General features: G+C 40.7%; 1 protein-coding gene across 7 annotated transcripts in view; it reads right to left on the bottom strand.

Moving 5' to 3' along the window:
• The window catches only part of nckap5l (NCK-associated protein 5-like), a 643,060-nt gene that overhangs the window by 365,858 nt on the left and 250,134 nt on the right, over positions 1 to 27,068 (bottom strand). Inside the window, exon 1 of one of the 7 annotated variants that reach the window (XM_087989195.1) lies at positions 9,261 to 9,345. The exons of 5 other annotated variants lie outside the window; for them this stretch is intronic. Coding sequence is in view for 1 of the 2 variants with exons in the window: in XM_043694064.2 (XP_043549999.2) it covers positions 8,354 to 8,445 (92 nt within the window). In the remaining variant the exon portion in view is untranslated. Of the gene's footprint in view, positions 1 to 8,353; positions 8,953 to 9,260; positions 9,346 to 27,068 lie in introns of those variants that run through there. One more of the 7 variants, XM_043694064.2, reaches the window with a different exon arrangement.

Here is a 27,068-nt window from a genome sequence, read left to right on the forward strand (position 1 = left end):
GTTAAGAAGTGTTGTTTTGTAAATCTTAATTGGGAGTTTTATCAGACTAGTATTATAGAAGGGAAGGTAAAAGGTAGGTTTTAGTTAATTATACTCTGTTATACTTTAAGAAATAGAGTTAATTTTTGCTTTACATAGTTCTTGGCCACTCGAATCTTTACTGATTACTGCACGGGATAAATCTTTTCTGTGTTGCTGGTTTTAAATTAAGCAGGAAGTTTACCCCATGTTGTAACAATACTGACACGGCCTAGAATGTCAACATACCCCTCCCAAGGCTCATCACCCACCATGCCCTTCTTCTTTGTGAATACTGAAGCAAAGTATCTATCAAGGACCTCACCCGCTTCCTCCAGCTTTAATCATAAATTCCTCCTTTATCCTCAAATGGACCTACTCTTACTCTAGCTACCCACTTGTTCCTTGTATAAACACTTGGGATTTTCCTTAATCTTGTTTGCCAAAGACATTTCCTGGCTGCTTGTAGCATTCCTAATTCCTTGTCGGAGTTCTTTCCTGTTATCTTTGTATTCTTTAGGGGCTTTGTCTATCTTCAGTTTCCTCAACCTTTCATATGTCTCCTGTTTCTTTTTGTCTACATTGTCAATTTCACTTGTCATTCAAGGTTCCTGAATCTACCATCCTTATATTTCATTCTCACAGGAACATGCCAATCTTGAACCCCAACCAACTGACCTTTAAAAGATTTTCACATGCCTGGTGTGGAATTTGTCTCAATCAGCTGCTCCCACTCCCTATATAATACTGCGATATTGCTTTGTCTGATTTAGTACTTTCACCTGAGGTCTACTCTCATTCTTATCAATAAACAACTTTAAAAACTTACAGGATTATGGTTACTGCTCCTGTAATGCACCTACAAGGAAACTTCAATCACTGACCAGGCTCATTCCCCACTACCAGGGCTAGTATGACACATTTCATAGGTGGATTATTTGCATATTGCTTCAAAACAAAACGTCACATTCGATGCACTTAAATTCTCCCCCACTCAAGCCCCTGGAACTTAGCACATTAAAGTTAATATAGAGAAAGTTAAAATCACCCACAACAACAACCGTGTTGTTTTTAAATTTTTTTCATAATCTGTCCACAGAGCTGCTCCTCTATAACTCGTTGGTTGTTGGGAGGTTGATAGTATAATGATATCAAAGTGATTGCATCCTTCTTACACCTGAGATCTAATCCTATGGCCTCACTGGATGAGCTCTCCAAGGTGTCCTCCCTCAGCAGTCTACCCTTCCGTGTCCATGGCACTTTTCCCAACTGTCATTAGGTGCACTACAAATGTCAATTGGTGTCCTATTACCAGTCTGCAAAATTCTAAGACAAATGTGAGAATTCAAATCACTCAGATTGTGGCTGACTGCACCAAGTTTTGAGGTCACCCTTGTATTGATGGTGCATTTCCCTATCCATGTGGCAAATGTTTGGTGCATTTTCTTAACAGAATTAAAAAGCTATCAACTTAATAACAGGTGGGGTCAATGCAATATCTGTTGAACAGAAGGGGTTAAATATTTTATAGTCAATCAGTCTTTTGAAGTAAATATATTTGTTTCAAAAGTGAAAGCAGAAACCATTAAATGAAGAAGAAACTAGCTGACCCTAAATATATGAGGATGCTGAAGTTAGGAGCAATTAAAATCACAAATCACTGAAGACACCTGCTTCAATAACTGGGGAGAATATTAAACTAAAAAGAACACAGCTAATGGCAAATGCCAAATCCTCAGTACTTCCAATCCACCCTGAATCTCATTCTGGCAGCAGCAGGAATCCATTTCTTTAAAGCTGCTGCAAGATTCAATGGATTAATTCTGTCCCACGAAGCAGCCAATGCTGTATCAGTTGCACTATGTTAAGAGATCAGTAGCATTGAATTAATTAAGCATTGAAATGAAAATGAGGTCTATGTCCATGCATATTTCTGTTGAAAATTGCTGACTACTAATGGTCTTGCAAGTAGCTTTACAAAGATCAATGGTGGTTTATAGGGAAGAGTGGTGTGTAGAGATACATTGTTCAAAATTACACTCTCATTGACAAGGTAAAATTAGCTTGATTGTAATAATGTTCATTCAGCTCCACATTCAATGCTGTAGCTCGTATCTAACCAAGGCACTTGTTTATCCTGTTAATGTTATAAATGTAATAACACCCTTCAAGAATACATACAGAAAATGACCAGTAGATTAAAACAAGGACAAATAGGGAGAAGTAAGTCTAACTTGCCAACAAACTGACTTATTAACTCATTTTGGGTGTCATTGCAACTATCATGTTTAATACATCATTCAAAACTGTAATTTTAAATTAGGCTAAATGAAAGTATTCACGTGGTGTGTTCTGAAGTCTCCCTGGCAGTAAGTGTGGGTGGTTTGATTCAAAGAGATCAATGGAAGACTTCAATTGTTATACCAAGAAGGTGGTGAAAAGTATTTATGCTTGGGGTCAGTGGCAGTAGTCTCGGAGTTTACAGACTGTTGACTCTAAGGCCTCCAAAGTCATGAATGAAACTCAAGGTATAATCATGGAAACATCTGTCAAAACAAAATGCGTGCAGAAACCTCAACTGTCAATATGGTAAAGATAATGCTGGCCTTGGAGGGGTCCAGAGGAGGTTTATGAGAATGATTCTGGGATGATGGGCTTGTTATAGAAGAAGTGGTTGAAGATTTGGGATCTGTACTCAATGGAGTTTAGAAGGATGAGGTGGGACCTCACTGAATAGAGCGGAAGTTGAGAAGATGCTTCAACTAGTTGGAGAGGCTGGAACCAATGGCAATGCCTCAGTGTGAAGGGACATCACTTTAGAAATGACATGAGGAGGATGTTCTTCAGCCAGAGGGTGGTAAATCTGTGGAATTCATTATTCAAAGAGGGCTGTGCAGGCCAAGTCATGGAGTCTATTTAAGACAGAGATAAATAGATTTTTGATTGGTATGGGGATCAAGGGTTATGGGCAGAAGGCAGGTTAATGGGTTTAAAAAAAACTATCAGCCGTGATTGAATGGCAGCCAAGTCAATGGGCCTGCTCCTGCATCTTATGGTCTAGCTACACCTAAGATATCTTCAAATAACTGAAACAGCTGCAGCATCTATGTATTTGCCTATTGAATCTCTTGATTTAGTCTCCATCTTCTTCAATTTGTATCACATCACTAGGATCATTCTCTAAGCTGTGATGCTCTGTGACCTTATATATAGTTGCAACCAGTTTCAGTTTTCCCAAAGTCTGAGTGTCTAATCTCACAACAACAGAAATGACTAATAAAGATGAACTGGAGATAAAAAAAAAGGTGCTTATCTGAGGTAATAATTATTGGTTAGATGTTGCCACAACTAACAAAGCCAATTCGCAAAAGGAATAGTCTGAGCAAAACAGAAATTGACTCAATGGTGCTCATCAAAATAAAACAAGAGAAAACACAAACTAAGTGACGATTTTGATTCTTACTGATGCCAAGATCGGATGCTGGTTACTGAGGAGGAAGGTCATGGAGAAAATAAATCGCAAAACAAAGAGGAATTGTTAGATTTTAAAAGGAAGGAAATTGACACATTAATTTGATGGCGACACTCAGCAATCAGAATGGCTGTATGTTGATATATTTGTAACCAAGAACAATGTTTCAAAATACTGTTGCAACAAAACTGTTAATGTGTGTGACCCAAAGGTGAATTGTACCAGCTTGGCAAAACTTTGTAACTTCCTTCTGTCAATTTGATCATCTTTGTTACATGGCAATATCATCCCACTGGTACAGCTGTTCCTTGTTTTAACAAGCTAAGTATATCCCTTATGTCCTTGATGTGTCTGAAAGCCATATTTGTACAGTTATAATAGTATGTTAAATGAAATATTTTTTAACCCCAGAGTTCATATAATATATATATTTTAAAAGAACGAGACAAAAGTTCTGTGACTGGTCTGTGTTGAGTGTACTATTCTCAATCATGATGGCAACTGATTCCTATAAATGGAGCATTGAACTGGAAAGGTAACAACAAGAAAGAATTCCTGATCTTTACTGCTGTCCAGTGGCTCCTTTTGAATTGCGCACATATGTGGACATTTCCTCTTTTCTGTTTGTTTAAGTTTAAACAATCTATAGTAAAATACAGGCCAGGTTTCTTGAAGGCAGGAAGGAATCAGGGCCATCAGTATCAACAAGCTACATAATTGGTGGTCAGGAAAGAGGAAGACAGTGAGCAAGGGAGAAGGTGGTTTGATCCTTGGGAGCAGGCAAGCAGGACAGTAATTACCTTTCTCTTAACAAGAGATGTTTAGCATTTAACTTTCCTTGAAACAACAAGCACAGGTTGAAAACAAACTAACACCTGTTTCAAACACACATGCAAAAATTGCTGGGAATACTCAGCACCATTTGGCAGCCTCTGTGGAGGGAAAATGGAGTTAATGGTTGAATTCAGAACCATTTTGAAGAGGATCACTGGACCTAAATATTAACCCTACTTTCTCTCCATACATGCCGCTGTTCCTACTGGACTTTTCCAGCAATTTCTTTGTTTTCCGATTTCCAGCATCTGCAGATTTTTTTGTTTTTCTTGTTTAATGTAACACCTGTTTCAACACGAGGTAAAGGGTGTCACTTTGGTTTTAAGTAAGTAGAAAACTATTGTTAAAAAAGAAAGACATTAATTAAAGCTTTTCATCTTGAACTCATCAGGACTATTTGCAAGCAATATTAACATAATCAGAAAACAAGTTTCACTGGTTGGCAAGTGGGCCAAATCTTTAAGACAGAAAAAGGAATTTCGGTCCATCAAGTCTGCACCAGTCAAAAACAGATTCCTAACCACTCAATCCCATTTTCTAGCACTTGGCCCACACAGCTTTCTGTGCCTTAGCATCGTATGTATACATTTAAATAATTCTTACATGTTATGAGAGTTTCTGCCTCTATCATCCTTACATGCAGTGAGTTCCAGATTCCCACCACCCTCTGGATGAAGAAGGTTTCCTCACATCACCACCTCTAAGCTTCCTGTCCCTTACCTTAACACTACACCGATTCTCCCCCCCACCACCACCATTCCCTCTGTCATCATTAATCCCTCCACTATCCCACAACCATTACCCTCTGCTTACTGCCATTCACGCAATTCTGATCTAATTAGCCAAACTTCTTTGGATCCCATAGGCTCTTACCTTTGATATTGTCTGCTATCAAAAGCTATATTATCAAAAGCATTGAAGTCCACTTAGTATTGCCCTCACCTATACACCTCTTCAAATAAATCAATCAAATTGATGAGATATGATCTCCAATTGGTAGATACATAGCCATAGAAAATTCACCAACTAATCTCTGGTTCATACCTCAGGGTGATATCTTACCAAAGTCAGAGTCAATCTGTTTGGTTTAAAATTTAAACTTCAAGCTGGGCAGTTAACTGTCAATCATCTAACTTGTGCAGTGCATATGGTGATAATGCTATCAAAGTCTTACATTGGATGGCTTCATTTTAGGGTTATCAGCTTGAGCCACTTCTTATATCGGCTAAGCTTATGATTTTCCAGATAGAGTGATTAGTTAGAATGAACATTCAAAATCTCACCAAAAACCATTTTTCTGGGTTTGCTTAGATTTTTTCAAGCAAAGACATGTACAAATGAGTCAGATTTTTGCAGTTAGAGCACTATTTCCCGATGCTGAATGTGTGACCTTTTCTGTCATGTGGTGCTACCCAAAATATTTACATCTTGTAGTCCAGCCTTCATCTTTCTCCTTCCCCTCCTGGAAATATTTCTTCTTTTCTTCCTGAGCTCTGATGTTAAACATATACTGGTCATAAATAACATTAGTCAAGGGGTCAAATAGGTCTTTAAGGCTTTCATAATTTTTCCAGTCTGGCTGTTCTTTTCTCAGTAAGGTCAAAGGTAAAAACAGCTTGCAACACTATGTCCCTCTGCACTGAAACAGTTGTTAATTTGATTTGATCAGTCTTCTGTTTCACTTGGTGTAACTCTCATTGTTTTGCTATTTAAACTGGAAGAAAGTCCAATTTTGATTCAAATCACTTCTCAGTTCCACAGGAGCAGGGACTGGAAAATTAAAGCCATACTGACTCACCTAGCAGTACAAATTTATTTGTTCCAGTTACTGCCCTTTGTTTCTTACACTAGCTGATTTTCCCACAGTTCTCAAAATCCAAAAATATTTCAGCTGCACCCTTCTGACACGACATTCCAAATGCTGGCCTCCTGCTCTGTACAGATAGCAACTAGATCAGGATTCTGTGGTGGCTTCTGAATGAGGGACAGACTGAGTGTGTAATGAAATAGTGTCATAAGTTAAGTTCCTTCCCAGGCTTAAATATTGGCTAAGAGTCAGTCTCTCGAATAGATATTCGACTAAGTTAGGTTGCACTGTTAAACAGAGAACTGCCTGGTAGTTATCTGTCAGCTAGCTGAAAGTGATCTGTTTATTTGATGTTGATCACAGTACCGGGCCTCTTGTGACACAATAGTAACATCCATAACTCTGAGCTAGGATGCCCAGGTTTTGTTCCCACCTGTTCTAGAGGCATGTCATAACAGGTTGCATAGAAACATATTTTTCCAAAAAGGATGCTATGGTACAGCAATCATGTACCCCTGAGATAGAAGGCCTGACTTCAAGTCCTACCTACTCCTGAGGTGCAACAACATCTCTGAATAAGTCAATTACTTACTGTACTGGGGCTCATGTTGCAGTAATAGTGTCCTTGCCTCTGGGCCAGAAGGTCCAGGTTAAAGTCCACCTGTACCAGAAGTGCATAAATAGCTCTGAACAGGTTCATTAGAAAATATCTTAACTATTATACCAAGAAACTAAACTAGCTAGTGACTCAGTAAGGCTCTCTACAAAAGACTGATTTTTCAAACCTTCTGGTCAGTAAGGGACACACAGCCCAAGTGATGTGTATAACAAATAGAGTGGAGAATCAGATTCATATGGGAAAGAGGGGCTTGAAGCATGGTTATTACAATGAGTAAAGTGGATTATGTATGTTCCAGATTTATCAGTACTCATAACTATTCTGTACTAGGCAGTTACTAGACTCCAGTCAGAACTAGAGTAAAAAATTCCAAAGCTACAAAAGCTTAATTTTGAGCATATTTAAGACAAAAATCAATGCTTTTCTGGAGACTGATATGGGTATAGAGATAGTGCAGGAAAATGGCATAATGGTATGATCAACTGTAATCTAATTATAGCCAAAACAGGCTCAGTAGGCTGAATGGTCTACTTCTGTACCTATATCCCTAGAATGCCACATGGCTATGGCAACTCAATGTACACGCTAGTGTATAAATGCATTTCCCCAAACAAACAATCTAATTAAGCAAACTGTATTTAGTAATTAAGGGCAAATCAAGTGGCATTGAGATTCTTATGATAATCATATGCATGCACATATACATAAATTTACACAGTATTATTTATTTAACATACAGCTGCAAACAGGAGACCATCAAAATATCAAAATTAAAAAATCATTTTTGCATTGTGAAAAGATAAAATGACAGTGTTCAGGAGTCTGCGTCTTAAATGAAAATTCTTGTCTTTGTAACAATTGTGTTTCGCATAAAGTGCCAAAGCTTGAAACACCAGATTGCAAACTTTTTTTATGCAGCTACAAACCAATTACTTAGCTACTTTTGAAACAGATGATCAACATTGAGTTGGTACACTTTTGATAAAAATGCAAAGAGAAAAGTTATATGAATCAAGCTCAAACAGTAACCATGTTATGTTTTGAGGAATTGTATAACATCTTTAACAAAAAAAGATTTAGCATTGAAACTAACCATGTTTGACATAGGAAGTCTGGCTCTCCACAAAAGCAGGAAGCTCAGATTAAAAGTTGCAGGCATGAGGAAGAATATTTCACTTCAAACTGCTGTATGCTGTAATCAAACTCAGTTTGTACCATTAATTGAATAAAGCACAATTGCATTTTTTTTTTAATCATTTGCTTTCCGACAATTCTTCTATGTTACTCTTGTAGCTTTGGTTAGTTGCTTGTCTCTAAAAATACCAATCTGGATGATGTGGTCTCATTTGCTGCCTTTTTATTGTTAGCTCCTGGTTATTTTTAACTAAGAAATTATTCTAACATTAGTGAGGGGAGAATTCTCCAAATATAGAGTCTGAGCTCTCAGAGGAGATTAACAACATTTCAACAAATCATCACAGTGTATTTAATAAACATTGGAAAGCTGACATTATAACAAAACCTGCTGAAAGTATTTCAGATTAAAATATGTTTTGACACAAACAAATGACTATTGAAGTAACTGTTAGAAATCTCTTACTACCTGGAGACAGCATCTCTCAGCATCAGCCTAAACTCAGGTTCTTCTGTGAGGAACATCAGCGAGACTGTCTTCTTGAATGGGTTCTGAGACATTATCAGTACCGTTGTCTCTCTGACCGGTGAGAGAGAGTCCTTACAAAAGCTGCACAAGAACTGATTTTTTTCATATACACATAATATATATAAAGCATTAGACTGGTCTCACACTGTGCAACTCTGAATTAGTCCACATGGAGCCTTCATTACTCATAAATTTCAATTCTATGCAGAACATATGGGTTAAGCTACACCAACAGTTTCAGCCCCCTTCATTCTTGTATGACAGATTGCTTCCAGCTACATAGCATGTGGTATTTTGCACTTTTACTGGGAAGGATATTTCTTTCTCGCCAAACATTTGCAAGCATCTGACCTACATCATCACGGAGACAGAATCGCCCTTTAATCCACTGCCAAATAACTACTCGCTGAAACCCAGAGCCCTGCCTAAAACAGGAAAGTTATCATGTGATGAGGAAGGGGACCCTCCCTTCTTTTGCATGATACATAATCTCGGATGAAAGCCACTTCCTAATAATGCAGCGAGTGATAACATATTTAAAAATATAATCTAATCAGGAAACAAAATTTGCTGCACAGATTCAATACACTACTGCAGGCAAAATTTTTAAAAAATTCAAACTGTGAAACAAAGTAACATCAGCAGGGATTATGAAAGGGAGAAAAGTAGCAGGAGAATCCCACATCTTTCACACAAATCAGATTTCTCAATCAACAAGACAGTAACTATTACAGAAAATAACAATGTGTCATTTAAACACGTGCGAAAATCACCTTACACAAAATCAAAGTAGTAAAATAGACAGACAAAGCAATTCACTAATTGGTAGGTTTTGTCCCCCACTTACTTGGAGTTGAATCGTCAGAAGCATTTTCAGTGACTTTCAGTTAAGAACCAAATCTTGTGGATACAGCTGGTCTTCACTATTCAGTTGAAGAGCAGAGAAAAGCCTCAGGTCTCACCTTTTCAGAAAACACCACATTGTGAGCCAGACACTTAACCAGCCAACAGTGGGTTTTCAAGGAATCCAAAACCCTAAACGTAGAAGGTCCACCCACCAAAAGCTAGTGGCCTGCCAGAGACTGGTAGCTGTATTGAATGACAATGCCAGTGGCCATGGGGAGGCAGTGCTATTGCTGTTGCTGTGTGTAGGAATCACAGAGGAAGGAAATAGAGGGAATCATGGAAGGGGAGTGGAAAGGATTAGTGAATTGACAGCAAAAGAAAGGGCATGGCTCTTGATTCCAGCTTCTTCAGGTCAGGCATTTGACCAGGGACCAATCTCTCCCCAACTCTTGGGAGGCTGCAAGCAAATATGCCAGTGTTTAATGTTGATGATGATCTTGACCAAACAAGTGCAACATGTTCTCATTTCTCACTATCCATTTGGTGAAAGCTATTGCCAAATTGACATCAACCTTACACTACAAATCCATACACAGTAAAATTTTACTTGACATTCCTCAAAATCACTTCACAAGGGTCATTAAAAACAATGATGAGTTTTACCCCATATAAAAATGAACCAACTGGAGCCACCAACATTCCTGGATTATGCAGGATCTCTAGGAATGAACACTTAATCTCTCAGGCACGTCTGTGAGAAATCAGATAAACCAGTAAGGTCACCAATTTTGACCTCTTCGATGTTGTCAGATTCCACCATTGCCTCAGTTCAACTTTAATTGAATCTTTCGTCCATGTTTTTGCTGCCTCTGGGCCTGATTATTTCTGTGTACTCTTAGTCAGCCTTTCACAAAGACATGAAGTCATCTGCTACTGTCCTAAGTTACACCAAAACTCGTTCACACATCACCTCATGCTTGCTGACATACGCTAGCTCCTGGTAAAGTAACATCTCAATTTTAAAAGTCTCATTCTTGTTTTCAAATTCCCCATGGCCTCATCCATCCCTAAAGCTGTCCTCTCCTCCAGCCCAACAACTCTTCAAGATATCTGCGCTCTAATTCTGGCCTCGAGTGATTCACTAGTGCTTTATCACTGGTAGCCATGTCTTCAGCTGCTTGGTTTCTAAGCTCTGGAACTCCCTTTCTAAAATTTTCTGTCTCTCTGGCTGGGTTTTCTCCTTAAAGATATTTATTAAAACTTTTCTCTTTAACCAAGCTTTTGGCCATGTGCTCTAATATCACCTTGAGGCACTGTGCAATCTTGTTTTAGAATGCTCATACAAAGTCTCTCAGGATATTTTGTTATATTTAAGGTAATATGTAAATGCAAGGTAATCTTCTTGTTGTTGTTAGACGTGGAGCTCAGACAATATTCCAGTTATGGCAACACCAAACAGAAGTCAGTTGCTGTTTATGTTGTTGTAGCCTTAAAGCCAATAGAAATCAAGCATATTACTGCAATTAAATTTCATATTAACAAGAAGTAATATTGCTGTCTCCCTCCCTCAGATAGCTCAATTAAACTACCAGTGTTCAATCCTCGACCAAGTTAATAACTCCTCACACACACATCACTCGTGACATGGGCATTTTTTTTCCCAAGGCCTTATCCGTTCTGTATTTGTATAAGTAATGACACTTCACTAAAAACGTCGTATAATGCATCAACCACACAAGTAGGCTTTTCTTCTAACTGCTCTTTTTAAACTTTCTCTAAAATAACAATTTATGAACTTGCATTACTTTGGAACTTCAAGCAACCGAAAGGTTTTTTTACATGTGAGCCATAACAGTCAGTCAAGGAAGACCATTTTATGAAGGGAGTGCATCCGAGCTGTAATTGACCCCATTCTCATCAAACCCACAGACAAATATTTTAAAGTAAAGAGTTATAAGACTGCTACACTGAAACCAACTGCACCCATCCTACTGATTGTCATCAACTAACTCATTGCAGACTGAAAATAATACCCGCACTGACTGGATCAAGAAAAATCACAAACACCCTTAAAAGTATTTTTAATATTCTCCAAGTTCATTCCTTTGTTGAATAATCTCACACAGTACAAGTAAGAAATATTAAACATTGTAAAACACTAAATTAGCGTACTTTTGCAATGTCCTGTGTCTGACAAGATAGCAGGAGAAAGCTACATCAATTGGAAATTAAGGTAGGCTGCCTATAAAGCACTGCAACCTTAATCTCGAATCCATACTTTCTTCAAAAGCAAACTCTGGATGACCAAGATTTTGGAATTTCAGTAGAAGATCAAATCAAACGATACATAAACAAATAGTCATGTTGTCATGAGTCTCCCAAGACATATGATAATCAGCAAACTAATTGACAATTGACAGTTTTAAATGTTAATACATAGTGGTCTTGCTGATTCTCAGCTTTAATAAATTATGCTCTTTCAGGTTTTTCATGTGTCTGTCACCCAGTTAGCTATTCATATTATTTTATTTTGCTTTTCCATTGTTACAGCTTTGTTGCCAGAATTCAATTCATATAAACCAAAATAATTGGATGGCACCTACGCAATAATGGAGCTCTTTCTTTTGTAAGAGTTCTGACTGAAGCAGGTAAAGGAGAATCTTCAATTTTGCATGTCACACTCATTACATTCTAATGGAAGGTTCGACCCAAATGTGAAATGATTTTTTTCTATTGAGAAGTCCACTAACCTTGCATGTGTTTCCAGCATTAGATATTTACATTAATAGTTCAGCTTTATTTAGAACTGTTGAGAATGTTTTAAATTAAAATTTCTAGAATAGAAAGCTGTATATAACTTGTGTGCTAACGCGATCACATTGCATAAATTTGAGTCTTCACATTTTCAGTTTATATATACAGTCACATTTTTATGCAAGTTAAGAGGGAGCGAAAGGTTCATAATATAAATGTGGACTAGGAAATACAGAGAAGGCAGGCCATGGAGAGCAAACTGTAATGTTTTCCACATGGTCAGTGTTCCAGAGGCATCTAAACTAGCCTTGGGCAAACTTTGCTTTTTTCCCTGCAAGACACACTGAGGTCAAGGCCTCACTTATGTACCCTAGTAAGGAAGTGAAGTTCAAGAATACCGTATGCCAACGTGATTATGCTAATTGTAGCACACTGCTTTCATGCGGCGATAGATACATACTGACATCAGTTCTTAAGCCTTTTGTTCATGGTGTTTGATAAATCATATTTAAAGCTATGCCTGGTGCATTCAGATTACGACAACCTTTCAGAGTCAACTGGTTTGTCACTTTTTATTAAGAAACATGATTAATAACCTTACTGAACAAACAGCCATGCCACTCAAGCTGTCTGCATTGTAAACCTGTGCTGCTTTTAAAGGTCTTAACTGTTTTTGTGAGAAAGCACAAATTATAAAATAAAAATGTTAGCTGACTCTCAAATCTTAATCTAAACAATATGACTGCCATAATATTTCCTATCCAAAATCTGTGCATTACTCCATGATTCAGAGATTCTGTTTAGAGCAGTAAATGCTGTTTGAAAATACTTTTTTGAAGTACATTAATGACTTGGGGAGGTCTTGCAATGCATTGTGAAACCTGCCTAAGTCAGAAACTCCAGGTTCAATTTCCACTCCAGAGCCTGGTAGCTGAATAAAGTGGATTCACTCTGCCAAAAAACAAAACAGGTTGCATATTAACTTGTAAATCCCTCAACATATGCCAATGACAATGATGAGAAAGCAGGGGAGATCACTGGTCAGCCATGTGATGGAATGAACATTGAAGCCCCTACTAACAATGTCCATCGATCCAGGCTTCAACATGCATGTACATTAAAATGCATGTTTCTACAGCAACTCAGGATCTTTTTGGGCGAATTGGGGTGGGGCAGTTACCTCTATTGACTGGACAGCAAGTAGGTTAGATTGGCAGCATCAGCATGGAGATTGATCCCTATTCCAGATGCGTAAAACACTGAAGGAGAAATGATCAATTGGCTTGGATATTGAAATACTGAGCAAATTTTCAAAACTGGCCGATGATACATTTAAAGTTTTTAAAAAGTAGTTAATTACAACATAGTAAGGATGGTAGTTACAGTATTTGCAGACTCCTGGATGCCAGCATGATCCAGGGAAACCATGTCTATGCTAAGTGGTGATAGCTTCGTCAGATCCATTCAGAGTTAACAAACTGGAAGCTGACTTGTATACATCATAACACATCAAGAAAGGAATTCACTCAGATATTTTGTACCAGGAACTAGATGCCTCTAGTAAGACAGAGTCTTCTGATTTTGTCACTGACCAGGGAAAAGAGGGTGGAATTGCAAAGGATGCAAATAAGGTAGGGAGGAGTGCAGGAGTCTCAACTATTCCAATGGGACAAGAGGATTGAGGGTCTTTCAGGTTCTTTGGATGAGACTGTGGACTGGAAGGTAATTGAGCTAATTGACCAAAGCACCATAATACAGGAAATCTCTCAAGTTGGGCCAGTGAAAAGGAATTTTAGATAAAGTAGATACTGTAGTGAAGGAGATTGACATTGCTTTCTGCAGCAGAAGACCACATTGCCTGACAAGTGCCAGGATTCCGGAGATCTGCTCAGTGCTGATGAGGAACTTGCAGTGGGAGATGAAGAATCCAGTTGTCGTGTTCCACATGGGTGTCAATGACAGGCAGGGCAAGCAAGAGGTTCTGTATAGCCAATATGTGGAACTAGCCAACAAATTATGCAGCAGAAATTCAAACGGTAATAATTTCTGGATTATTATCGGCGTCACATGCAAATACACAAAAGATTCAAGACATGGGTGACGAGAAGGTCAACTTCTTTAAAACCAACGTAAGATGACCCAATAAATAAATAAAAACAAAATAAACTTTGAGTGTAAGCTTGTAAGTAATATCAATATAAAAATGAAGAAAGAGGGCAAAGTGAGTATCGGCCCTTTAGACAATTCCCCCAAGGAAATAATATGGGGAACCAGGAAATGGCAGAAAAGTTCAATAAATATTTTGCATCAGTCTTCACTGTAGAGAACGTGAATTGAATTCCAAAGATACTAAATGATCTTGGAACTAAATAATAACAACTGTCACAAGAGAAGTAGTACTAGGGAAACTATTGGTCCTAAAGGCTAATAAGTCTGATAATAATTAATGGGTTGCATCCGAGGATATTAAAGGAAATAGGCTCAGAGGTAATGGATGAACTACTGGTAATGTTCTCAGAATCCATGGATTCTGGAAAAGTCCCAGAACACTGGAAAACTGTCAACATAATGCTCTTAATCAAAAAATAACGGGCACAAAAACAAACAAGATCAATCTTTGGATACCTCTTCTTTGAAAAGCACAGAAAAGGCAGCCTTGAATCTTTTTAAGGTAGATGTAGATGGATTCTTGAGCAAGGTAATGAAAAGGTTACTGTGGGATGGTAGGAATGTGGAGTCATCAGCTCAGCCACGATCTAATTGATCGTAGAACATGCTCAAGGGACCAAGAGACCTACTTCTGCTTCGAGGTCATATGGTCGTATGCGTGGTCATAGACCAGATTTGGGTGTTGTGGTGAACAATAAGGATGATATCAGTCGATTGCAACAGGATAAATCAGAATGTAAAGACTAATGGAATTTAATACAAGAAGTGTGAGATGTTGTTTGTGGCTGAAAGTCAGGCAAACGCATAACAGAATTGATGACAAATCTCGGTTGGTCAGAGGGGTTTGGATTTCATGTACAATTGATCATTGAAGGTAATAGGACATATTGAGTGAGCAGATAGAAAAACGACGGGACCTTAAACTTTATATATCAAAGTATTAAGTACAACAGAAGAGAACTTTTGCAGAACCTTTTAAATGTCTAGTTAGGTCATGATCCAACTCACTGTAAAAGGAGGCTCAACAAATATCCCCATCTTCAATAATGGAAACGCCCATTAATGCAGGACACAAGGCTGTAACAATCTTCAGCCAGAAGTGCAGAGTAGATGATCCACTTGCACTCCAGAACTTTCTGCTCCTCTAGTCAAGCTGTTCCGGTACAGTTAAAATACTGGCATTTATCCTGCAGTGTGGAAAATTGCCCAGGTATGTCCTGTACACAAAAAGCAGGACAAATCCAACTCAGCCAATTACTACTCCATCAGTCAAAGTGATGGAAGGTGCCTTCAACAGTGCCATCTGCTCAGCAATAATCTGCTCAGTGACGCCCAGTTTGGGTTCCACCAGGATCACTAAAGCTCCTGATCTCATTACAGTCTTGGTTTTAATATGGATAAAAATGCTGAATTCCAGAGATGAGGTGAGAGTGACAGCCCTTAACATCAAAGCCACATGCAAATTGACTGTGGCATCAAGGATCTTTAGCAAAACCAGTATCAATGAGTATCAAGGAGCAAACTCTCTGCTAATTAGAGTCATGCCTGGCACATAGGAAGTAGTTGTTGCAGGTCAATCATTTCAGGACATCTCTGCAGAAGTTCCTCAGGATAGTGTTTGAGACCCAACCATCTTAAATTGCTTCAATAACCTTCCCTCCATCATAAGGTCAGAAGTGGGGATGCTCGCGGATTGTCAGACAATGTTCAGTACCACTCACAACTCCTCAGATATTGAAGCAGTCCATGTTCAAATGCATCATCATCTGGCCAGTATCCAGGCTTGGGCTGACAAGTGGCAAGTAACATTCATGTCACACAAATGTCAGGTAATCACTATTTCCAATAAGAAACGATCTAACCATTGTCCTTGACATTCAACAGTGTTACCATCTCTGAATCCTCCACTATCAATATTCTGGGAATTACCATTGACCAGAAACTCAATGGACTCACCACAAACGTAGTGACTACAACAGCAGGTCAGAGGCTAGGAATACTACAGCGAGTAAATCACCTCCTGACTCTCCAAAGCCTGTCCACCCTCTATAGGCACAATCAAGAGTGTAATGCAATATGCTCCACTTTTCTGGATGGGTGCAGCTCCAAAAACACTAAAGAAGCTTGTCACCATCCAGGACAAAGCAGCCTGCTCCATTGATGCCACATCCGCAAGCATCCGGTCTCTCAATCACCAACACTCAGGAGCAGCGGTGTCTACTATCTACGAGATTGACTGCAGAAATTCTCCAAAGATAGCACCTTCCAAAAGCATGACCACTTCCATCAAGAAGAACAAGGGTGACAGATACATGGGAACATGTCCACCTGCAATTGCCCCTCCAAGCCATTCACCGTCCTGACTTGGAAATATATTGCTGTTCCTTCACAGTTGTCAATTCTGGAGTTCATTGCCTCAGGGCATAGGCTGCAGCTCACCACCATCTTCTCAAGGACTGCTGGATTGGGAAATAAATGCTGTGCAGCAACAATGTCCACATTCCATGAGTGAATAAAAGAATGTAAAATGTCTAATGTATTGCTCCAGGTCTGGTCACCTCAATTTACAAACTAACATCAATTGTCCTAAAAAAACCATCTGGTTCATCCATTTCATTGAAGGAAAGAAATCAGAAATAGAGAACGAATAAAGGGCTCCTATATGTGTCAGCAGTTGAATGACCTGATCTAAATTATCTGATCATAATTTTGTATACCTTCACCAAACCTTCTGTCAATCTTCTTTACACAATAGCAAACAATGTCAGCTATCCAGCTCTTACAAGAGCATAGAGCAGCACACAAGGTTAGCTTTGCAGCCTTATTATATGGAAAGAGCTTTCACTCTCTCACAATGGTCCACCAACCCTAATAACGTTTTCCACTTGCCTGAGCTTTGCCTGATAACTCTCACACCTAAAATAATAACTATGTTCTTTCTCTTCACAAATATGGTCTGTCTTTCCAGCATTATTATTTCAGATTTCTAGACATTGCAGTATTTTACCAAGTATGCCTATATTAGCCCATCACATATTTCCCTATCAGATAATGTATAGCCCCTGCCTGTGCACCCTCAATCTCCACTGCATTCTGCTCCATCAAGCCAGCATTGTCCTCTAACTCCTCACACTGAGCTGGTATCAGCTATAGGATGTCCTCATTATTTAAAGCAGAGCTCAACACAACTACAATGCACAACAGCCTAACTGGGCAATACTGAAGTTCGATTAGATTTATTCTGGCACCTGAACCTCACTTTCAGAAACACCATGGCCTGATCAATAATTGCTTGAGTTTACACTGTTGTACTTCTCCTCTGCATTTGTGTTTTGGTGCTGTGCAGACATCAGTAACCATGAATGCACATGGTGTGCATACAGCAAGACTGCCTCAGTTTATAGATACTGGTGGTAAATTCTAGAGAATCTTGCCCAGATTTGAAGGTAGCCCTAGGCTATTTTGTGCCAAGTGACTGAAAGCCACTCCTGTTGGCAAAAGTCTTTAGTTAGTCTGCAAAAGCCTTGATGGCCATGTGTGTAGCAGATTGCATCCAGAGCCTGGCAAAACACAGCAATAGCTCAAACATTATAAATTCTGCTGGCATATAAAAGCACAAGATACTTGCTGGCCCCTTGAAACATGACATTTGTGTCCATTTTAATGCACTTGTGATCTACAGATTGGGAGATGATATATGCCTTTATAAGATCCTTGCAAAGATGCCGAGGCACAGAGATTTTGCATCAGTGATTTTTCATGCCACTATCACTGAACAGAAGAACTAGTGGCAGTAGTAAGCAATTTAGCTGCTCAAGCCAGCTCCACCATTCAGCCACGGAGCGGTGGGGTTGATGGGTCAGGTGTTCCAGAGATGTTCTCTGAAACAATCCACAAAAGGATGTCCTATCTCCCTGATGTAGAGGAGACCACATCAGGTACCACAAATGCAGTAGATGACATTGGTAGAGGTACAAGTAAATTTCTGACAGATGACCAATTCTATTTCAGAACCCAAGATGACCAAAACCACCTCAGAAAGCGCCAAATGGCCTCCTTCTTCCAAGATTGCAACTTCCCTTCCCATGTGGTTGATGATGCCCTCCAGGACATCTCCTCGACTTCACGCATTACCGCCCTTGAACCCCACCCCTCCTAATGCAACAAGGACAGAACCCATTGGTTCTCACCTTCCACCCCACCAACCTCTGCATACATCGCATCATCATCCACCACTTCCACCAGCTCCAAATGGACCTTACCACCAAAGATATATTTCCCTCTCCAACCCAATTAATGTTCCAGAAAGACCATTCCCTCCGCGACTCCCTCACCAGGTTCACGCACACCCCACCAGCCCACACCCACTCCTGGCATCTTTTCCTGTCACCACAGGAACTGCAAAACCTGCGCCGACAACAGTCCCCTCACCTCAGTCCAAGGCCCCAAGGGATCCTTTCACATCCATCAGAAATTTCCCTATACCTCTACCAACGTCATCTACTTCACCCGTTGCACTCGGTGTGGTCTCCTCTACATCAGGGAGTCAGGATAACTTCTTGTGAGTTGTTTCAGAGAACATCTCTGGGACACCTGACCCACCAATCTCATCGGCCCGTGGCTGAACATTTCAACTCCCCCTCCCACTCAGTCAAGGACATGCAGGTTCTGGGCCTCCTCCACCGCCAAACCGTTACCACCCGATGCCTAGGTGGAATATGAGGAACGCCTCATATTCCACCTAGGGACCCTGCAACCACACGGGATGAACGTGGATTTCAACAGCTTCCTCAATTCCCCTCTGCCCACATTATCCCTGTCCCTAGTCTCCAACCTGGCATGCCCTCCAGACCTGTTCGTCACTCCCCTCTCTAGCCTATCACCTTCTCCCTCACCTTCATCCACCTATCACTTTCCCAGCTTCCTTCCCTCCAACCCCACACCTCCTCCTATTTATCTCTCAGCCCCACCCACAAGCCTCATTTCTGATGAAGGGCTTATGCCCGAAATGTCAATTCTCCTGCTCCTCGGATGCTGCCTGACCTGCTGTGTTTTTCCAGCAACACACTCTCGATTCTGATCTCCAGCATCTGCAGTCCTCACTTGCTCCTGCCTGAAAAATAGCTCTCTTTAAGCTACTGTTTTCACTCAGTAATCTGTGAAGCAGAAATCCCAAAGAAGAAGACACAGGAAGATCCAAATAGAAGTATGAAAGCTGCCTGGTTTTGAGATAAGAGGTTTTGTTTTGTAAATCTTAATTGGGAATTTTATCAGACTAGTATTATAAAAGGGAAGGTAAAACATAGGTTATGGTAAGGAATTGTAAATAGTCGTTAGTTAATTATTCTCTGTTATACTTTAAGAAATAAAGTTGTTAATTTTTAGTTTAAATAGTTCTTGGCCATTCGAATTTTTACAGATTACTGCACAGGATAAATCATTTCTGTGTTGCTGGTTTTAAATTAAGCAGGAGAGTGTTGTAACAAATTATGATTGATCCCACCTTGGCCTAAAATCCATTTTCCTACCCACTCCTTATAAGCCATCAATCTGTTACTAATTCTAACTGGCATCCACCAAACTCTGGAGTAGTGAATTGCACAGATGCAAGACCCTTTGAGAGAAGTAATTTCTCCGCATTTTGCATTTAAATCTTCCAGTCGTGATCCTGATATTATGACCCCCCCATTTTAAATTACCTGACAAGAGAAAATATCTTCTTTATATCTACTTTGTCAAATCCTTTCAGTGTCTTGGATACCTCAATTAGACCTCTTTTCATTCTTCTAGACTCCAGATTCCTAATGAGGGGTTTTTGTCTGAAACATTGATTTTCCTGCTCCTCAGATCTGCTGTGCTTTTCCAGCACTAATCCCTTGACTCTAATCCCCAGTCTCTGCCGTCCTCACTTTCTCCTCCAGACAGCATAGGCCTAAACTTCTCAAATCTCTCTTAAGTCAAATCCTTCACCTCTGGAAACAATCTAGTAAAACTCCGCTGATCTACTTCCAACACAAATCCATTCCTCCTAATGTCAGGAGATATAAGCTGTACACAATATTCCAGGTGCAGTCCCACAAATGCAGCAACACTTCCCTACATTTCTATTCCATTCCTTTAGCAATAAATGCCAAAATTCTATATACCTTCTTTATTACTTGCTGTTCCTGAATATTAAGTTTCTATGGTTCATGGACAAGGACACCCAGATCCCTCTGCACTGAAGCACTCTGAAGTTCCTCTCCACTTAGATAAACAGATGGCTTTCTTCTTCCTCCAATCAAAATAGATAACCTCACTCTTATCCATCTTAAACTCCACCCGCCAAATTTTGGCCCATTCCCTTAATTTATTCATTTGTAAATTTCTTATTTCTTTATTGCAACTTAATTGCTCACCTATTTTAGTGTCATCTGCAAATTTTACTATAGTATCTTCTATACTCCCTGCATCCAGGTCATTAATATAAATTGTAAACAGTTAGGGTTGCAGACAAAACCTTATGGTACTCCATTATAGTTACATCTTGCCAACCAGAAAAAGACCCACTGATCCCAACTCCTCCGACTTCACATAAAGCTCAGCTTATCATCCATCACAACAGCTGCTCGGTGATCCTCTTCCTGGAAACTGCTGCTCTGAAATTTGTAGAAAGTTAAGCCTCTGATGATAAGCATTCTTTGATGGGCAACCTCTTCTGCACGCAAGTGACCATATGCATGCCCCTTTACCTTTCAGCCTCATTCTCCTATTGCATCTCTGGTTATTATTTCCAGATGCTGTCCCCATCCCTGGCATTCCTCGTCACTGGAGGTCCAATGCCTGAGTGAGTATGCCCATGCAAATAGCTACAACTAATTTTCAGGACCTTCCACCTGCTTTGCTCTCCACATACAAGTGCCAAGTTGAAGATAGGCAGATATGTGGCAATCCTCACTAAGCTAGACATATTTATGCCTGCTGACTGGGCGGCAGAAATAACAGTCAATCCTGCCCTGTCTGCCAAGTCCCTCTCCATTCATGCTTCCAAACCGTAGCCAACATGGACCTCTCACTCACCATGCATCTGGTTAAGCTGGGGATGCTCTGAAGCACCAGTGCTCCCATGCAACTGGTGTAAAATTTAGTAAGTCCTGCTAAAGTACAGTTAATTGCCCGTTTTAGACTTAATTATCTTCCTGCCATGTGCCAGCATGACCTCCTGGCCCAATTTGCTTTGGTAATAGCAGGTTACAAAGTGAAAAAAAGAGGATGTGCTTGCCTTCTCATGCTTCTCGCCATAATACAGCCACTCCTCCCACCTCATTTGCTTCCAATCAGTTGGTAAAACCTAAACCCATGGCTAGTTGATGTTCTAAAAATATACAGACGTATAGCACCAGAATCCTCTTAAAAAAAAAACATTTTGCAAACCAGTCATGGTCCTATGGTGTGGAAAAAATGTTAAACATGCAAGTAATTTTTGCTATTGGACACACGAGTGTTGAATGTTAGCTGTAATTAATGTAACTATGACAGGAATTTCACCAGCCCACAGACTAGAGACTTAGCAAAAGGAAGTCTATTCATTTCTGCAAAATGTTCTTCTAATTCTGATCAAATATAATGTCTGTGTTCAGCAAATATTTTGGGAAAGTTACTTTTCCGTGTCATCTGATTTCAAGAATTCATATATTGATAAAATTATCACATGGATCGACGTTTCAGGCATAAGTCCTTCTTCAGGAATGAGGCTTGTGGGGCGGGGCTGAGAGATAAAAGGCTGGGGTTGGGAAGAAGGTAGGTGGGAAAGCAATAGGTGGATGAAGGTGAGGGGGAAGGCGATAGGTCAGAGGGGGGAGTGATGGACAGGTCCAGAGGGCGGTGCCAAGTTGGAGGCTTGGGACTGGAATAATGTGTGGGGGGGGGAAGAGGGGGAATGAGGAAGCTGTTGAAATCCGCATTTCAAGGGGGGGGGGGTTGAAGTGCTCAGCCACAGGGTGGTGGGGTTGGTGGGTGTGGGTGTCACAGAGATGTTCTCTGAAACGATCCACAAGGCGGCGTCCTGTCTCCCTGATGTAGAGGAGACCACACCAGTTGCAACGGATTCTGTAGATGACATTGGTAGAGATACAGGTAAATATCTGACAAAAGTGGAGGGATCCCTTGGTGTCTTGAATGGAGGTGAGGGGAATGGTGTGGGCTGGTGGGTGGTGTGGACCTGACAAGGGAGTCGCGGAGGGAATGGTCTTTCCGGAATACTGATAGGGGTGGGGAGGGAAATATATCTTTGCTGTCCAATTGGAGGTGGTGGAAGTTGCGGAGGATGATGCAATGGATGTGGAGGTTGGTGTGGTGGAAGGTGGGGACCGGGGGGTTGTGTTCTTGTTGCGTTGGGAAGGGTGGGGTTCAAGGGCGGTGATGTGTGAAGTGGAGGAGGGCATCATCAACCACGTGGGAAGGATGATGGAAGAAGGAGGCCACCTGGGACTTTCTGACGTGGAACTGATCATCCTGGGCATAGATGCGGTGGAGGCGGAGGAAGTGGGAATAAGAGATGGCATTTTTACAGGAGATAGGGTGGGAGGAGGTGTAGTCTAGGTACCTGTGGGAGTCAGTGAGCATGTAGTAGATGTCTGTGGTTAGTCAGTTGCCAGAGGTCCAGGAAGAGGAGGGAAGTTTCCGAAATGGTCCAGGTGAATTTGAGGTCCGGGTGGAAGATGTTGGTCAAGTTGATGAACTGATCAACCTCCTCATGGGAGCACGAGGCGGCAGTGATACAGTCATCGATGTAGCGGAGGAACAGGTGTAGGGTGGTGCCTGTATAACTGCGGAAGATGCACCGTTCCACATATCCAACAAACAGGGAGGCATAGCTCAGTCCCATGCGGTGCCCATGGCTACCCCTTTGGTTTGGAGAAAGTGGCAGGATTGGAAGAAGTTGTTGAGGGTGAGGTTCAGTTCAGCCTGGCGGAGGAGGGTGTCGGTGGAAGGGTACTGGTTGGGACCGTATGAGAGGAAGAAACAGAGGGCTTGGAGACCTTCGTCATGGTGGATCGATGTGTACAGGGACTGGATGTTCATGGTGAAGATGAGGCATTGGGGGCCGGGGAAATAAAAATCTTGGAGGTGGTGAAGGGCATGGGTGGTGTCACGAACGTAGGTGGGGAGTTCCTGGACTAACGGGGACAGGACGATGTTGAGGTAGGAAGAGATGAGTTCGGTGAGATAGGCGTAGGCTGAGACAATGAGTCATCTGGGATAGTCAGGTTTGTGAAGCTGAGGAAGGAGGTAAAATCATGATCAAGGGGGCAGTGGGAGGAGGTGTCTGCGAGTTGGCGTCTGGCTTCACAGTGTAGAGCTGAAACGATGTGTTGCTGGAAAAGCGCTTTTCCAGCACACATTTTTCAGCTCTGATCTCCGGCATCTGCAGTCCTCACTTTTTCCAGTGTAGAGGTCAGTGTGCCACAATACTATCGCGCTTCCCTTGTCTGCGGATTTGATAGTGAGGTTGGGGTTGGAGCAGAGGGAGTGGAAGGCTGCGCGTTGTGAGGGTGAGAGGTTGGAGTGGGTGAGGCGGATGACATCAACCAACTCAACGTGCCCACCTGACCTCCACATTGCTGAAGCTGAGGAAGGAGCAATGTAATGCTGTGCTTTTCCAACAACACACTCTTAACTCTGATCTCCTGCATCTGCAGTCCTCACTTACCCCACAAATTATCAAATACCTATCACAGGTATGGCTTTCCTCCTAATTTGAGAGAAGTGAATTTGAATCAGATATTGCTTCTGTCCAAATGGAAAGGTCAAGTGGGAATATAGGACGTTCAAGGCAGATGGTCAGGTGGATAAACCCATTATGAGCCACATCGTTAAATATTCAACAGTAAGGAATGACAGCCAAGTAGCAAAGAAAAATGACGTTTCGGGCAAAAGCCCTTCTTCAGGAATGGAGGCCTCCATTTCTAATGAAGGGCTTTTGACTGAAATATCAATATTCCTGCTCCTCGGATGCTGCCTGACCTGCTGTGCTTTTCCAGTACCACTCTAATCCAGCATCTGCAGTCCTCACCTTTGCTTAGCCAAGTAGCAAACTCCATTCAACATATTGCAAAGTAAACTATGGAAAGTGTTACGATGCAGCTTCATATGTAAAGGATAAGGCCAAAATCCAGCATCTTCTGCATTATACAATCTTTGACATGCTAAGGGACTTAGATTGTTGCAGTGGCTTTAAAATTTAACCATTAATGTCATGTATACTCAAGTTTAGAAGTACAGAAAAAGTATACAATGTCATGGCACACAGCACCATCTCAGAAACGAAGGTACCTAGACTTTGAAATTGTATAATGTCTTCTAATGATGTTAACCTTTATGATAATCATGATGGAATGTGTCTACATATTCTGTTAAGCTGCAAGATTTATCACGACACATATACAGACTCCGAGAGCTGTACAGCACGGAAACAGACCCTTTGGACCTAGTACTCCATGCCGACAAGATATCCCAAATTAATCTCATCCTATTTTTGGTCCATATCCCTCTAAATCATTCCTATTCATATACCCATCCAGATGCCTTTTAAATGTTGCAATTGTACCAGCCTCCACCACTTCCTCTGGCAGCTCATTCCATACATGCACCACCCTCTGCATGAAAAAGTTGCCCCTCAGGTCCCTTTTAAATCTTCCCCCTCTCATCTTAAACCTATTCCCTCCAGTTTTCCTTACCCGGGGGAAAAGACCTTAGCTATACACCCTATCTATGCTCCTCAATTTTAAAAGCTCTATAAGGTCACCCCTATTTTCCTCCAGGGAAAATAACCTCAGCCAATTCAGCCTCTCCATATAGCTCAAATCTTATAACATCCTTATAAAAAGTAACCAGTTTTAAGTTCCTCATTGTTGGACACTTTTTACAAAGAGAAAAGAGGTGATACTGATTCCTAAATTGATCAGGTTATCCAATTTCCAAGGGAGGTTCAATTAGCTTTGGAGCAATCCATCTGAAGGAAACTCATGTAGACATGGAAGAATGTGCAAACTATGAATACACATACATTTAATAACATATATGCATATATCAATACACAGGGAGTGCTCCAGAAGCAGAACTAAAAGTAGATTTAAAGTGTTAAGTCTTTCGCTCTCTACAGATGAGGACAGATCTGCTGAGTTTATCCAACACTTTACTATTTTGGATCTCAAGTATCGTGAATACTTGGCTTTTATTAAGACATCATCCTGATCTTTGTAGACAGAAAGAACATGCAAGTGCACTACATCAGTTTCAACTCAACAACATTGGCAACAGCCATTCACTGGTTCATTTATTCCCTGACTAATCGAACTTCCTGAATTAAAATTTAAACATAGCCTGGCAGTTAACTGCCAATCAGCATTAACAGGAGCATTCTCCACACCTCTATCACAGTCCACTTGCCAAGGAATCAACACTCTTCTCTCAAGTAACTATTGGTTTTCCCTTTGAGTCCCGAGGAGTGCAGTCTTTTTTCAGCAATACAAGATATTTTACATTGTGAACATGAGAATCCGGACTACTGTCCTGGTCTTTGGGTTTGGGGGATCGGTCAATAACACACCTGTAAACGACTCTTTATCAGTTACACAAGCAATCATTCATTCTTTCATACAGCCAGGTCGGTAGACTCTGATCAGCCCAGAAGTATGAGTACTGCTAGACTACCAAAAGAATCCAATGACTTAGAGTTTGCATAGGGCTTATGTACATTGTTCATAGTCAAAAATGGAACATGATCGCATAATAACAATCAATCAGATTCCCAGAGGTCCGCACTTGTGCCTTAACCTATCACAATTTCTTGTTCCCAGAATTGTATTTGTCCTGTCCTGTGGTTAGTGTTAAACTGTTACTTCTGCATTTAATGGTTAAGGTTATATAACTTAGAGTATTTTATCGGATCTATATGAGTCTGTGGTTTCATGTTTGATCTGAGTCACAAGTATTTGCCTGGCTCAGTACAGACCAAGTTAGCCAAACAGAAGCCATTTTGTGCAGCTCCTTCAGCCATCTCCTACTTTGCAGATGCCCACATCCTCAAATATGTCACTTACCATTATTTACCATGGTCTTCAACATTGTCAATTTTCTTCCAGCAGGAAAAGCAGACAACTGGAAATCAAAATATGTCACCCAATACCATGGTGGTAACTTCTGCTTTTGCTAGCTTACTGAGCTGGTAAGATATTCAAGCTGACACTTCACAGCAAGGCCTGGCATTTCATCTTCCAAACAAACAGTTGGGTGGAGGGCATTTCCCCACCCAATAAGAGCCACCAGACATCACTGATTTACCACTTTGGAGTCTCATTTGGCAGAGGTTGGGAAGGTGGAGTTTGGACACTCCTGCTCAGAACTTAACTCAGGCGGAAATGGGAAGGTGGTGTGATTGCTGCCAGCTTGTAGGTTTAAATAAAGAGTATTACATATTCACAGACTCATTGCAAAGGTCGAAGAACACAGCTCATTCTTGGTATTTACATGTACACATCAGAAAAACAGAGTTAAAGAGGAAAGTGCATTTTTATAAGTCATAAACTAAAGGAGAGTTTGTAATTGACATGTTTGACTGATAGAACAGAACAGGCCCTTCAGCCCACGATGTTGTGCCGACCACTGATCCTCATGTATGCACCCTCAAATGTCTGTGACCATATCTATGTCGAGGAGTCTCTTAAATGTCCCCAATGACCCTGCCTCCACAAGGATACTGATCTTAGGAATAGTATGGTGAAGAAAGTAATTTCATTCCAGGAGGATAATTTGGGTGTTTTCAATAATAGGAATCAGATATTAGAATTACAGCAGGAATCCTTTGAAGAGATGAAACTTCAGTAGGTCTCAAAGTTAGTTACCT

This window comes from Chiloscyllium plagiosum, unplaced genomic scaffold (genome assembly GCF_037043375.1).
Source record: "Chiloscyllium plagiosum isolate Xiang-an unplaced genomic scaffold, Cpla_swu_hap1 HiC_scaffold_7, whole genome shotgun sequence".
Taxonomy (NCBI): domain Eukaryota; kingdom Metazoa; phylum Chordata; class Chondrichthyes; order Orectolobiformes; family Hemiscylliidae; genus Chiloscyllium; species Chiloscyllium plagiosum.